At 39.8% G+C, this 16361-nt stretch overlaps 1 protein-coding gene across 1 annotated transcript in view; it reads right to left on the reverse strand.

Annotated features, from left to right (window-relative positions):
• Window positions 1-13595: 13595 nt before the first annotated feature.
• Window positions 13596-16361, reverse strand: part of USO1 (USO1 vesicle transport factor) — an 88831-nt gene continuing 86065 nt past the window's right edge. The window contains exons 23-24 of the mRNA XM_068542808.1: window positions 14994-15209; window positions 13596-14445 (exon numbers count right to left, since the gene is read on the reverse strand). Of these exons, the coding sequence (XP_068398909.1) occupies window positions 14356-14445; window positions 14994-15209 (306 nt within the window). The 3' untranslated portion in view covers window positions 13596-14355. The remainder of the gene's footprint in view (window positions 14446-14993; window positions 15210-16361) is intronic.

Raw genomic sequence — 16361 nt, forward strand, 5'->3', positions numbered from 1 at the left:
ATGCCATCTGTTGCCCTGTCCTATCTTTTTATTTTTGCATTTTTTTCCCTTGCCCTAGGGATTGGAATCTCCTGTTCTCAAATTGTCTCTACCAAATCTGGAAAGATTGATTTTTTTTTAATAGATCAAGTCTTGTTAGTCTTTTTCTAGTTTTTTAAAATTTATTTAATTTATTTTATTATTTGTTTATTTTGGCTGTGCTGGGTCTCAGTTGCAGCATGCATGCGGGATCTGGTTCCCAGTCCAGGGTTCGAACCTGGGCCCCCTGCATTGGGAGCAAGGAGTCTTACCCAGTGGACCACCAAGGAAGTTCCTGGAAAGATTCTGATGTTGGTCATTTATGCTTTTAATTCCTACAGTACTCTTTAGACTACTGAGATAATTCCGATGTCGCTGGTCTCCAACACTTGAGCTGTAGCCACCAGAGTAAAAGAGAAAGCCCAGATGATAACAAACAGAGGAATTCTAAATTGCAAAATTCTTAAAAGAAAAGCCTCAGAAAAGGACTGTTTTAGCAGGAAATTTTAAAAAATACATCAGTTTTCGGGACTTCCCTGGTGGCACAGTGGTTAAGAATCCGCCTGCCAATGCAGGGGACCTGGGCCGGTAAGATCCCACATGCTGCGGAGCAACTAAGCCCGTGCGCCACAACGACTGAAGCCCACGTGCCTAGAGCCCATGCGCCTAGAGCCCATGCTCTGCAATAAGAGAAGCCACCGCAATGAGAAGTCCATGCACCGCAACGAAGAGTAGCCCCCGCTTGCCGCAACTAGAGAAAGCCTGCGCTCAGCAACGAAGACCCAACACAGTCAAAAATAAATAAATAAAAATAAATAAATAAATAAAAATAGAATAAAATAAAAATACATCAGTTTTCTTCTGTTAAATCAAACAGAGTCTCCTTCAAGTGGAAATGGCTGCATTGACAATGTATCTTCAGAGAGTGAATTGGTAGAGATGATAAAGGAGTGAGCGTGAATTAGAAACTAAACTATGCCACCTATGCAGACGGCTGGAATTGAAAAGCTGCAGCAACTACTCAATTTGATTACGGTACAACTGACAGAGTTTTGCTCAAAAATTTTAGTGGTGCTTGTCTGCAGCAAATGAAACGAAAAACTTAGAGCTGACTCAAAGGAGGAAGCTAACCTACTCAATAAAACAAAAGTTGATCTTCTGTTAGACAGCTTCTGTTGCAGAAGGTAAAACTATCCTGTTTGGTTGGACAAGGTTGAAAGGACAAAGCATATGTCTTGATAGAAACCCTTCTATGAACTGGTTGCACAAATCTTGAAATTGGAAGAAAGAAGAATGATGTTAAACACAGCAAAAGTGAGGATTTGGTTATTAAAACTTAATGCATGATCAAGCAGCATTTTATGGGCTTAGAGCAGTGGTGTGCTGGCAAATGTTTAATAACTGCCTCTCTGGGAGGATAAAGCTCCAGTCTGTGGTTTTTGCCATGACATCACTAAATACAGAGCTGTGAAGAGGTGTGCAGCAGCACACCATAGGTAGTATTTCCTCCATACAGATAGAGTTGGCATAAACATCCTCAAGAGCATAGATAATAGTAAAGTAATTAGGAAGTGTTGAATTGAGTTTAGAGTACTTATTACCTATGCTTTTATTTTTTCAATTGATTTTTTAAAAAATTTATTTATTTATTTATTTTTGGGGGGGCTGCGTTGGGTCTTCGTTGCTGCACGCGGGCTTTCTCTAGTTGGGGCGAGCGGGGACTACTCTTCGTTGCGGTGCACAGGCTTCTCATTGCAGTGGCTTCTCTTGTTGCAGAGCCCGGGCTCTAAGCCCGCAGGCTCAGTAGTTGTGGCGCACAGGCTTAGTTGCCCCGCGGCATGTGGGATCTTCCCGGACCAGGGCTCGAACCCGTGTCCCCTTCATTGGCAGGCAGATTCTTAACCACTGTGCCACCAGGGAAGCCCTATCTATGTTTTTAATATAATTTATTTAATTGTAAGTTTATATAATTCAATTTTCAATAATGGCCATGTTTAAAAACCAGCTCACAAAATCCCTAAAAAATTGACGAGCAACTCCAGCACACCACTAGGCATGAAGATTAAATCAAGACAAAAAGAAGCAGACACAAGGGAATCTTGCAGTACCAGAATGACTATATTATTGTATTTCTAGACATAACACAGAAACATTAAGTTGAAAAATGAAAGCGGAAATAGAAATCCTAGTGCTTATAAATGTGAAGTACCACAGGAACTTTTCTGTACTGTACTGCATGTAGGAAAGCATGTATATTAATAAAGAATCCAGAAGAAGAAAGTAAAAGGAAATACTCACACAGATGGGGCTGTCATCGCCAAAGCATGTGTTAGAATGGGATGAAGAAATAGGAGAAAAGGAAGAAAAACATGCAGCTGGGAAAATACAGAGCAACCTGAAAGATTTAATGTGGCCCTTTTGTAATCTGGAATAATTTTTTGTACTTTAGAGTCTTAGACATCACAAAAGCTCTTGTAGTAAGAAACAAAATTTTGAAATGTAAGTTAATTCACTTGCTTTATAGACCTGCTGACTTTCAAGGGAGATTGAGAGGAGAAAACATTTTCAAAATCAAAGTTAAGGAGCTGGGAAAACAATCACTTTCACTTTTTTCCTACATTGCAATCTTCCACTCTGAAAAATAGGTTAGCATTTGAAGGGGATCAGGATGTCCACCCACAAATATGCCACACTGGCACACAGATTATTTTGAGCTGAAGGCAATTGAGAATAAAAAGCTACAGGAAAGTTCTCTGCCTTCCCCTTATCTGCCTGAAAGCAGGCTGTAAATTTCCCTTTAGGAAGGTGTGTCCTCACTGTACCAGGAAGAGAAGAACACTCTTATCATCAGAGACTGGGAGTCAACACTGAGATGAGTTTGCCTAAACAAACTTTGCTAAAATAACCCTTATCTTCCATTAGTTCTCCAATAAATTTTCTAGTCACTTCTCTACAATTTATTGTCCTTTGAACCTCAAATCCCCTGTCCTTTGTTAAAATGGTAATATATGTGCCCAAATCTAGCCACGTCTTTAACTCTTCTGTGAACTCCTGTGCACATAAAAAACGAATAAATTTGTATTCCTTCTCTCCTGTTAACTCCGTCTTTTGTCAGTTAAATTCAGACCCCATTCACTAAACAAACCTAAGAGAGGAAAAATTTTCCTCCTCCACACAGTAATGGTAACTCAGTGCCTTTCAAAGGTTGTCTAAAGGCATAACCGTGCTTACTTGATATCAGATGCACAGCCCATCGCTAATATCCATTCTCTTTCCACGGCTGACATCACTAATCAAGCAGGGTACCTTTTCCCACTGAGCAAAATGTGGTCTCACGATCTCAACCCAGTACACCAAGCTGCCATACGAGGTGCAACCTACTAGCCAATTCTGGCTCAGGCACGTCATCAAAAAGACCTTGAATAAATGAAGATCTGCTAAAAAGTAAAAACAATAGAAATTTCATGTGGTTATAAGAAACACACAGAAATAATCTAATCTACCACTGCAGAAAGTAATCAACTGCTTAAAGTCAAACTTACAGCTGCAGGGACTTCAAAACCAAAAGCTGCTGTTGCACTAGTTGCAAAATTTTCATCTAATACACAAGGGCTTGGACTAGATCCTAATGGTTATTTTATCTCCATTAAAGGCAATTGGATAAGCAGGCCATTAACAGTAGATTCAGCTTCTGTGCTTGTGCCAACAGGAAACATTTACATTTCAAGCCTTTAAAAAATTTACCATCATTTAGACATAGTCAGTAGATAATTGGTGAGGCTGATGCAGTAATAAATGCTTAAGAGATAAATCTTCCCCATCTGTAATTCTTCAATAACAGGGATAGATTTCAGTGTACAGATTTCTAAAACACAACAGTCCTCCAAGGTCATTCTCTATTCTAATATCCTTTTGACAATGAATACAATTTTTAATTCATGCAGACTTATAATTCTCTCACAATTTGATTATATTTTAATTTAATCAGTTTGGGCAATTTCAATTAAACAAAATAGGAAAGGTGGAAAATAGAGACCAAAGCCCACAACTTTCAAAGTTTTTTTTTTTTTTAAATGCAAAGAATGATAAAGAATCAGATTTGCTGTAAAATAGATAGCTAGTGGGAAGCAGCCGCATAGCACAGGGAGATCAGCTCAGTGCTTTGTGACCACCTAGAGGGGTGGGATAGGGAGGGTGGGAGGGAGACGCAAGAGGGAGGAGATATGGGGATATATGTATATGTATAGTTGATTCACTTTGTGATACAGCAGAAACTAACACACCATTGTAAAGCAATTATACTCCAATAAAGATGTTAAAAAAAAATCAGATTTGTTGCATGAGGAGTCGTTAGGTAATTAATAAATAGTAAGAAAACTTTCAAGAACAGTGACCAACAATGGGTCCGTTTTCATCCAAGTTCCCACAAATCACTTCTGAGAATGCTTTCAAGTCAATTTGAACAAAAATAACCTCCTTTCTTAAAGAAAAGAAGAGAAAGAAAAAATATATACAATTATCACAAGAGCATAGGCATTGTCACACTAACATAAAGCAAATGAAAGTCAGAAAGAAGGAAGAAAAAGTACGGAGAACATGGCTCAAAAGAGTATTCATAAAAGAGGACTTCAAGTAAATGTTTCTTTGCCCAAATAAACTTAAATACAGTGGAGCAGATCTGTTGGTTTTGTAGTGAAGACAGGAACAAGCTGTGGTGTCCCATGCTCTGTTCCTTCTGGAGTCGTCATTATCGGCAGACCCTCTGTAAAGCTAAATACGGGTCAGAAGGGCTTAAAATATTGTCAAAGGTTCTGCCACATGGGAATCTAGAAAAACGGTACAGATGAACTTATTTGCAAAGCAGAAATAGAGTCACAGATGTAGAAAACAAACACAGTTACCAAGGTGGGTAAGGGGGGGTGGGATGGATGAATTGGGAGATTGGGATTGACGTATATACACTACTATATATAAAATAGATAACTAATAAGGACCTACTGTATAGCACAGGGAACTCTATTCAGTGCTCTGTGGTGACCTAAATGGGAAGGAAATCTAAAAAAGAGTGGATATATGTAAATGTATAACTGATTCACTTTGCTGCACATCAGAAACTAACACAACATTGTAAAGCAACTATACTCCAATAAAAATTAATAATAATAATAAAAAAAGGTTCTGCCACATAATTTGAAAGTTAGTTCTCTAAAAAAGCAATTATTCCCTCCCAAATGGTTTACCTGTTTCCAACACACCACACATGCAACACACACAGACACACACACACACACACATAGGAGAGAAAACTTAAAAACTCAAAAAGAAGGAAACTCTGAGAACAAATGCACATAATAAACATTTTTGTTTTAAAAACTCAAGGAGTGCTTAAGTTTATTAAATGACATTTTACCCCACAGAGAAATTCTGACTCAGGAAGGTAAAGTTAGTGGAAAAGAAACAAAAATGAACCATACAGATCCATATTACTCCTTAACTAAGGTGGAAAGTTATTTATCTCTGTATTAACAAAGATAAAATACCTAACCAGAGAAAAACACTCATTATGATCAAAACAGATTTATCATGAATAAGCACTGGTAGAAAATATATGAAAAATTGTAGTCCATTACTATTAATTGCGCAAAATGCCCATGTTAATTAGCTACTTATAAAGGGCATTCCTTTAAACATTTTGTAAGAAAAAGGCCTTCTGAAGGGATAATGAATGTTCTATGTAAGTCACACATAAAACCAAGCAATTATATGCCTATGCCCCTAGATTTCATAGTGAAGACAGGAACAAGACGGCTGCCCTCTCTCATTTTCTTAAGGGCTCATCATTGTAACCCCAGGGATGGCTGGGAGAAATCATCCCAGATCATTCTACATGATGACCCATGAACTTTGCCTTCTTGAAGGGATGCTATAATGCAACCCATTCCATGGAATGCAAGTTCTTTATAATTTTTGAAGTCTCAGGCTTCAAAATTAATTACATGCAATTACTACTTGGTCAATGTCCCTAATTCTGCTAGATTTGTAATTACTCAAAGCAGATATTGACACCTTTGAAACAATGGGACAGAAGTTCCCAGATTTCTAATTTGAATACGAACAAGTAAATAGAATTCATTTATCTAGTCAGTATTTATGGACTGCCCTCTATATTGCCAAGCATTGATCTAGGCACTGGGATTCAGAGATGAACAAGACAATTTTCCTGACCTCACAGGGCTTGCTTTCATTCTTGGAGGTGTAGAGACACACACATTTGTAGACAGTGATTGGTGTTACAAAGTGAATGAAACAGTGTGATAGGATGGAGGCTACTGGCGTACTGGCTGTTAGGGCTGTCCTTCAACCCCTGTCTCATTCCCACCCCACCTTGCTTCTGCTTCATTCCTCTCTGCAGTGAACTTTCTCCACCTCTCTGTTCCATATCTGGTGTAGACGGCTACTCCACAGCCCTCCGGTTCACACCTTCCTGGTTTAAGAAGCTGGAAGAGAACACGAATATAAATTCCTGGAGCAGAGAATTTGGCCCTTCTTGGGTCAGGGGTGCAACCCCTAGTCCAATCAACTACTATAGTCAAGACAGGAACATTTAGAAAAGAAAAGATAAAGTTTACTTGCAAAGAGTACAAGGGAACAGCCTTCCAAGATTAAAACAAAAACGAAAACAAAAAAACCACACAAGTATTTAAAGGAAAAGAAACTCAAATTACAAAGGTTATGACAGTTACACTTGTCTGCTCATGGTGGGAAAACAGCAACTTTCCCACATGACTATCAGTTTCACAAAGGTCATGATGTATCTTTAGATAGCAGCATGGCAAAAATCAGGGACAAAATTATTTTGGCTAGGGAGTCCAGGTTTACAGGAAATAGTTAAGGCTTTATTATTGGAGATCAGAAGCAGTCAGAATGACTCCAATTTTTTTGGTTTATCTCAGGGTTCAAAGCTTTGTCCTGAATTTGATACGTAAAGTGCTCAGTTATACTGGAAGCAAGACCAAGTGTCAGCTTTTGTATCTACAATTCACAAGCTACAAACATAGCAGCCAGGGCCCATCCCCAGCTAAAGGAGGCAGTTAAGGGGGTTGCTCTGAGCTGAACAGACTTCCAAAAGAAAATGTTTACTGCTGCCTGGGCATGCTAAGCCAGGTGAAGCCTAATTACATAGCCACAGAAGACTATACTGCAGATTTCTAAGTCTTCACATTTGACTAGTACTTTCTATAAAAACACCTTTTCATGCCCATTTTTTAAAGTAAGTACTTATTTATTTGGCTGTGCCAGGTCTTAGTTGCGGCATGCCTGCGGGATGTAGTTCTCCAACCAGGGATCGAACCCGGGCCCCCTACATTGGGAGCACAGGGTCTTAACCACTGGACCACCAGCGAAGTCCCTCATGCCTATTCATACAGTCAATCCTCAAAACTCTGTAAGAAAAGAATACTAGTTAAAACTTATTAAGCACTTTGGATATGTGCCATCAGTTCTTGAGCATTTACAAGCATTGTTCTCACACCTTTACATATATTAACTCTTAGTAATTCACTTAACCCCCATAATATTCCTATGAACATAAGGTACGATTACTATCTCATTTTACAGGTAATGAAATTGAGGCACACAGGGGTTAAGTAAGTCATACAGCTTAAAAGTGGTGTAGTTGGAATCTGACCCCAAGTAACTCAGCTCTAGAGTCCATGCTTTTACTCACTGTTCTACACCAGGGGACCCCAACCCCTGGGCCATGGACCGGTACTGGTCCGTGGTCTGTCAGGAACCGGGCCACACTGCAGAGGGTGATTGGCAGGTGAGCGAGGGAAGCTCCACTGGCTGCTCCCCATCGCTCCCCATGGCTCACATTACTGCCTGAGCCTTCCCCCGACTGCCACCCCCATCTGTGGAAAAACCGTCTTCCACGAAACCGGTCCCTGGTGCCAAAAATTTGGGGACCGCTATTCTACACAGCCTCTCTAGAAATGAATGTTATTCCAATTTTACAGATGAAGAAATAATCAGTACTCAGAGATTAAGGTACTTGCTGAAGGTCAGTAATAGGATAAGTGACCTCAAGTCACTTAAGTCTAGTGGCCTAGAATAAGCTGAGATTTTAAATCAAGTCCTTTGACTTTAAGCCAGGTTTCTTTCAATACTAACAATAACAGCAGCAGCAACAACAGTTGACAATTATATAGGGCCTACCATGTGCCAGGCACTGTTCTATATACTTTACATACATAACTAATTTAATCCACAGCTCTGTGACATAGATACTATTATTAGTCTCACTTCACAGAGGAGGAAATTGAGGCGTAGAGAGGTTAAATAACTTGCTCAAGGCCACACAGCTGGGAAGTGGCAGTCAGGATTCACACTCAGGCAGTCTGTCTCCAGAATCTAGACTCCTAACCACTAACCACGTCTTACACTGCCTCTTCATGCTCTACAACTATCTTCCTCAGCAGGATCAGTAAGCGAAAAGATGGAGGTGAAGGACACTAACATTTACTGGTTATACCTTCACATGTGATTCACTGCCCCTCCCTCTCAGGCCTGTTCCCACTGAAGGATTATACTTTGCATTGACACTAGTTTGGCCTTGACTTGCTTTGGCCATTGAAATGTGAATGAAAGTGATGCTACTTCTAAGCAGAAGTTCTAAGAGCCACCATGAGGTTCTGCCATCTCTCTTTTCCCTTTGCCAAGAGACCTGCCTGTCCGAGGAAGAACCTGCTTCTTCGGTGTTGGTCTTGGAATGACGATTTGGAGCAGAGTACAGATGACATGCTAAGGACATGAACATGAACAAGAATTATCCTTGGGAGACTTCTCTGGTGGCGCAGTGGTTAAGAATCCGCCTGCCAATGCAGGGGACACGGGTTTGATCCCTTGTCCGGGAAGATCCCACATGCTGCAGAGCAACTAAGCCTGTGCGCCACAACTACTGAGTCCATGCGCCACAACTACTGAAGCCCATGTGCCCTAGAGCCTGTGCTCCACGACAAGAGAAGCCACTGCAACGAGAAGCCCGGGCACCACAACGAAGAGTAGCCCCTGCTCGCCACAACTAGAGAAAGCCCGTGCGCAGCAACAAAGACCCAACGCAGCCAAAATAAAAGAAAAAGAAAAACAAAAGAAATATGGTTCAAGAAAAGAAAAGTATGCAGCATCCCATGATCTCCACTTCCTGGTATTCATGCCTCTGTGTAATTCCCTCCCAAGAGTGGGCAGGACCTGATTTGTTTCTAACCAACTGACTACAGCATGGTGATGAATGTCACTCATGTGATTATATTACTTTAACTTTATTTATTTTTGGCTGCATTGGGTCTTCGTTGCTGTGCACGGCTTTCTCTAGGTGCGGCGAGCGGGGGCTACTCTTCCTTGTGGTGCCCGGGCTTCTCATTGCGTTGGCTTCTCTTGTTGCAGAGCACAGGCTCTAGGTGCGTGGGCTTCAGTAGTTGTGGCTTGCAGGCTTAGTTGTGACGCGGCATGTGGGATCTTCCCGGACCAGGGATCGAACCGTGTCCCCTGCATTGGCAGGCGAATTCTTGACCACTGAGCCACCAGGGAAGTCCCCATATTACTTCGTATAAAACACAGTCTTGCTGGCTGACTGGGGCTAGATCTTCCCCTTGCTGGCTTGATGAAATCAGCGAGCATGTTGAGGGAGCCCATGAGGCAAGGAACTAGGGGTGACCACTAGTTGCTGAGGGCAGACTTCTGCCAACTGCCAGTAAGAAACTGAAGCCCTCAGTTCTACAACTGTAAGGAAATGAATTCTACCAACAACCTGAACGAGTGTTGGAAGCTGATCCTCCTCCAGTTGAGCCTGCAGATGAGAACACAGCCTGGCTGCCACCTTGATTGCGGCCTTGGGACCAAAAGCAGAGGACCCGGTTAAGCTGTGCTCTGACTCCTGGCCCAAAGACTAGGGAGATAATAAATGTGTGTTATTGTAAGCCACTAAATTTGTGGTAATTTGTAGTGCAGTATAGAAACCTAGGTAATACTTAAGCTTTTATTCAGCTCATCCTGCTTTTAAACAGGTTAACCATTTTTGCTGCAAAACAGTTGCCTACATTTTTTGTTTTACAGGCTTTATTTATGCAACCTCATTTCGGGTCTAGAACACGAGGGTAAAAAAGAATCAGAAAGTTCCACTCCATGTCCACCACAGCAACCAGTTTGCATCTCACCTTCTCCCTGATACTAGGCAACAAGTTACTTCACAGGGTATTAGCATGAAATGTCACAGAGAGGTGACAGAACTTGTTAAGAGTCACAAAATGGTGAGTTTTACCCCTTTAGATATCCCACTAGATTCAGAGAATAATACATTTATTTAAATAAATCTAGAATTAAAAGCAGAGCTGAAAAAAGACTAGCAAAGTAGATACTGGAACTCACTTGTTTACATTCTCACGGTAGAAAAACATAATTCAAAGTGATCTCATGTTTTTATAAGGAGCAAAATCAAGAGTAACATATAACTGTAGCAAGGTCAATGTTTAAGCTTTTTCAAACGAAAACAACTAGTCATGGTTGCTTAGAGGGAATATGGAAAAACCTATGTCTAGACAAAATGAGTCAATCCGCAGGAAAGGAAACCATTTAAGATAGATATGTGTCATACCTTAATGTTTTTCTCTCTGGAAACATTTTAATTTTCATTTTGAAAGGTTATAGAAAATCCTAAAGTTTCTGAGTTGTAGACATAGAAAAACTGCAAGAATAACTTTAGAGTTTCTGGAAGGGAAGCAAGTCGCTAACCCGCAAAAGGCACAATTTGATAAAATAACTTGCATTAAAATAAAACCTTTCAAAGGATATAATGTAATTGTAAACAGATATTTTCTTTAGATAAATATCTTCTATTTGGTTAGCAGGGCAGATTCCTCAAAACAAACAAACAAACAAAACAAAAACCAACCAAACAAAAAACCCCACAGTTTAACTAGGTTCACTAGTAAAGAACTAGTCTACGTTAATAGAATAATGTGTTTCATTAAAGCTGTTTGAAAAGAATTAAGTTTTCATTTTCCAAAATTGCAGTAGGAAATCAGTTTTAAGGTCAGAGCTTGCTCAGTTCTCCCCTTAATTCCAAGGCTCAAATTTGCTCTGGAGTAAGATTATTTCATTACTCATTTAATATTTCTTAAGATCCATCCCCACCACTGAAGGCTGAATTGCCCAAAGGCTCAGTTCTTGGCTGCCTTCTCTCTACACTCACTCCCCGTAAGAACTTATCCTACTGGGTGGACTTAAAATTCCATCTCCATACTATTTTTTTTCCAACCCTAATGAGCTCCAAACTACCTACTGAGCATCTATCTATTTGTATAAACCTATCTACTTGGGTCTCAGATTTAGCAAGCCTAACACACAACTCTAGATCTCACCCCAAACCTGCTCCACCCGCCTTCCCCCAGGAGTTACTCTTGTCTTCCTCCTCTACTCCCCAGACACATGCAATTCATCAACGAATCCTCTCAGCTCTACCTGTAAAATGTATCCCAAATCCTACCACTTTAGACACCTCCACCCCTACAGCGTAGTCTGAACTACATCTGCTTTTGCTTAGATGGGGGCAATAGCTTCTTACCCAGTCCCCTGGCTTTCTTTCTTAGCCTCCTCCCCATAGACAATTCTCGACCTAGTGGCGAAAGTAATCTATGAATACAAATCAGATCTAATCACTCCTCTGGTTAATGCAAGCTCCTTTCCAGAAGCTACAAAGCATTTGACATTGTCTTATGTACTTGTTTACTGTTTTCTCCTCCAGAACGTAAGTTATATGAGGAAGGGACTTTGTCTCATTCATATCCCCAGTGCCTACAGGCAGTATTCAGCACATTATACTCAGTAAATATTCATTGAATGAATTAATACATTTTGCTCTAACAGTAAAGATTTTGGTTCTGATGAACATTATGAGGCCCTTACCTGGCTGCAAAAAAAAAAAAAACTTTCAAACAAGGGTTTGATCTTCTCTCAGCATAATTTCAAAGTAGTAACTTAAGACTGTAAAATGTGAGCTGTTACTTTTACCTTTTGTAGTAACCTTGGATGATTATTCTTTTCTTTCCAATGTGCTAGAGGTGTAAACTACACTTGAATAAAACTTCAAATAAGGACAAGTATGTTTTGTGCTTCATGATTGCTCCACTGTTGTAGCTCTCAATACATGGAAGTAGCCTTTAATGTGAGGGCTGACAAATGGGCAGAGGAAAGAACATGTGCAAAAGCAAAGTGAGAAATGAAAAAGCAGGATATATGCCATGATAGCAAATATCTTGCTATGGTTCTAAAATATACTTGAAGGGAGCTAAACTAGAGAGTGGTAGAGCACAAAGAGTCTTATCCACATGGCTAAGGGCTCCAAACAGGAGGCAACTGCGATCTCTTTGGCTCCTATCTGCATTTCAGAAAGCTTATTGCGGTGAATACGGAGGATGGCCTGCAGAGGCAGCAACCAGCTGGAGGCGCAGAGACCAGTTTAGGAGGCTCCGGAAGCAATCCAGGCAAAGACAGACAGACAAACAAACGAAACCCAAAAAAACTATAGCTATGTTAGGAAGGTGTCCGTTTGGGCTCCGGGCTGGACTGTGCAGCTTCGAGGCCTTCTTGTGTCTTCTCTACTCCAAGCCAGCCTGAGTGACTGAACTTTGGCAAACTATCACTGATTTTGCAGATGTTTCTTTCTGAAGATCTTTGGTATTCCATTATTTCTGGAAGTATTATTCTTACTCCTGACACATTTTTCCTTATCCTTGTAACATTAGCCTGAAATGTTCACTACGTGGTGTCAAGTTTAGGAAAACTTCACACGGTCTGAGCTGGTCCAGTAATAATCATGTGGTTCTCTGACGGCAGATGCCATCTCAGGATGGCGTGGCAGCGGTGGGATTAGGCAGGGGCGCACTGCAGTATTCACGGGTGCTCTGTAACACACAGCCATCTCCCCTTTCAAGACATGTGAAGATACTTCTTTCAAAATCTGTGCCCCTTAATGGACTGCTCAAATTATTCCTGAAGCCAGAAGGCAGATGATATACATAATGCCCCAACTCTTGCTGTCTTGCCTTTAAGAAAGCCTACTTCTTTAAATAGAAATCACTGTGAAGAAAGAACTCCAATGCTCAATTTAGAAACATCCAAACCCTTCTCCAACTTCTGCTTTTGCTCCAATTAGCCCTCTCCAATCTTATGGAATCCTTATTGTTAGCTTTAAATGATAAGATTGCTGTTGTCACGCAGTTATAGCAAAGTCCTTTTAGTAAGAGAAGGACTCCTCTCACCCTTCCTTCTGCCTCATCTTGTACAAAGACTACTACTCTCAAAATCTAAAAAAGGGAACCATGACCAGGGATTAAGTGAACATAATATCTATTTTTATTACGAAAACATTAAATTTTGACACATTGCTTCATTGTTTTTTAAAAATCTATTATCTGACTTAAACCTATTCAGCAAAAATGCCAATAAATTATATAAACCATAGTTTGGATCTTTTTAAAACTAGGAACATAATATGTTTTATAATAATCAAACAATAATACTAATTCTGAGCTGTATGAGCTGTTAACTTGTAATCTGTTTTAATGTTTAGCTTAAAAATAAAACCAAAACCACACACATGCTGATACACTGTTGCAGAAGTTTCTCAGAAACACCATCCTCTTCACTGTGCGCTAATATCCTTCTTCTTCACTGAGGTACAGAATGCAGCCATATCAAGTGTCAAGGCACTCATTCTAAACTGTCCTAATCTACTCATCTTAGGAGTCACATTGGATGGAGGGCTGATGATATATTATCCCCCAGAATAATGCTATCTTGCCTTTAAGTAAATCCATTCCTTTAAAAGGAAATCATTAGCTAAGAACTCCAATACTGAATTTAGAAACAATGATTCCAACACACATTAAATCAATCATGTTAGTATTTAAAGTCACAAATTCTGAAAAGTAAAAATAGCAGACAAATACAGAACTTATATAACCAATGAACTAAAAGGCAAAGAGCATTGCCACCTTATGCCTGAAAATATTATATTTTTGGTGTCTGAAGCTCTTTGCAAATTATATTTTGGGAGGATAGTTCAGTTCGATAAAAGATGTGTGTTCTACATAAAGTTAGAATAACAGGATTATCAACATGGGTGGCGGCTTCATTTTAAAAATACATCAATAGTTGTATTAGTGAATGTCTGCCACTTGGTTTCTAAATCTTTACTTTCTGTGGAGGCAAACCAAAGCACTGTCTTAAGACTCCGTCTTCAAAGTTACAATGTAACCCCTATCATTCCTAGAGATTGTAAAGCTAGATATGACCCTGTTCCTTGCCGTCGTCTTCATCTTCATCATCCTCATCATCTTGGTCTCCGGATTCAAGTTCATCCTCTTCTTCAACCTAAAGGGAAAATATACATTTAACATTGAGGATCTGCTCACTTCACATTCAACACATAATGATATCTACTCTGTTGATAAATTCTTTACTCCAGAAATTAAAGTAGATTACAGGCCATCTGATTTCCTTGATTTAATGTTCGAGGCTCCCTGTCATTTTTAACATGAGACGAGATACATAGGTTAACCTGCTGCCAGATGGCTACACCTCTCTACACACAAACCTGAATCAACACGGCAAAAGAGGACGACACATTTGGATAGCGAGAGTCTTGTGACCACAGGAGCAATCAAATCAATTCACTTTCTAGGCTCAGAGCCCCAAAGAGAACAGTTAACAAACGCTGGAAACTGCATCTAACCTGTGTCTTAAGTCAATTCACTGAATACCATAAGAGCAGTGCAGATGATACCACGTTCACGTACCTACAGATCTCTGCCTGTAGTATCGATATATAGGCACAACATTCCCATGTCACGGTACAATATTTAAAAATACATCATAAAGAAACACAATATAAATCATTTTTGGAAACACTGCAATCTTACTGGATGACCAAGTTCCTTGAGTTTATTCTTTAATGAAAATATTTTCTGATCCTGATCAGCCAACAGCACCAAGAGATCATCTTGTTCTTTTTTAGAATCTGCAATGTCCACCTCAAGCTTGTTTTTCTCATTTTGTAAAATGGCAATGGTACTGTTAGACGAATCCAGCTGCTCTTTAATAGCAGTTCTTTCCTCAGACAGAGCTTTAATTTCATTCTAGGAAAAGAAAGGTGAAAATCACTAATCTAAAATTAGTATTCACTCTCCTAGGGTTTTAACAAATATGTTCCTTCTTTGATAAATTGCTGTGCTTGTCTAGTCTGAAGAATTTGGCGTTAGGGGTTGGGGGAACAGGAGGTCTAAAACACACACACACACACACACACAAACACACACACACACAAACACACACACACACACACACACATACACACACTCATCTAGTAACATGAGAATTTATGTTAGGCTATACATCAAAGATGGTTACTGTGAAAAATAGAGTTTAACAACCAAAAATAGTTTTAATTACCTATTCCTCAAAAAAATCCTACCATTTCAGATAATCAGAGGAATAAATAAAGACACAAAACATTTTATAGCAGAAGCCTGGTTAGCCATCAGAATTAGAATTCAAGTTTAAAAATAAAATTCTATCCAACTTCACACATACAGTTAAATGGAAAAGAAAGATAGCTTCAAGTAAAATCAATGGTTTAAAAATAAAATAATTTGACCACAATCCAAAAGGCAAAATCATATATTATCTTCCTTTTCCCATGTTTTAATTCCTACCTTTTATTTTTATTACTGTTACCTCATTCCTTTCTTCATGTTATCTATTTTGATTTCTCTGTCACACAAAAGGCTGGCAGGATTTAATATGCCTATGTTCCTCAGCCTATGGAAAACCTACAGGTGGCTTGTGTATTAGCCAAATCTTTACTCCTCGTTTCTTACTGTGATTAAACATTGATAAGCAAACTTAACTATTTTTTACTCTTACTAAAATCTGTTTTTACTTTCAAAGTACATGCATATACATTCTTATTTTATATATTTAATACCACTATTTGAAATGGCATTTAAAAATCTTCATTTGTGGGACTTCCCTGGTGGCACAGTGGTTAAGAATCTGCCTGCCAACGCAGGGGACACAGGTTTGATCCCTAGTCTGGGAAGATCCCACATGCCGCGGAGCAACTAAGCCAGTGTGCCACAACTACTGAGCCTGAGCTCTATAGCCTGCGAGCCACAACTACTGAGCCCGTGTGCTGCAACTACTGAAGCCCACGTGCCTAGAGCCCGTGCTCCACAAGAAGAGAAGCCACCGCGATGAGAAGCCTGTGCACTGCAACGAAGAGCAGCCCC

The sequence above is a fragment of the Eschrichtius robustus genome, chromosome 4, assembly GCF_028021215.1.
Source record: "Eschrichtius robustus isolate mEscRob2 chromosome 4, mEscRob2.pri, whole genome shotgun sequence".
Lineage (NCBI taxonomy): Eukaryota > Metazoa > Chordata > Mammalia > Artiodactyla > Eschrichtiidae > Eschrichtius > Eschrichtius robustus.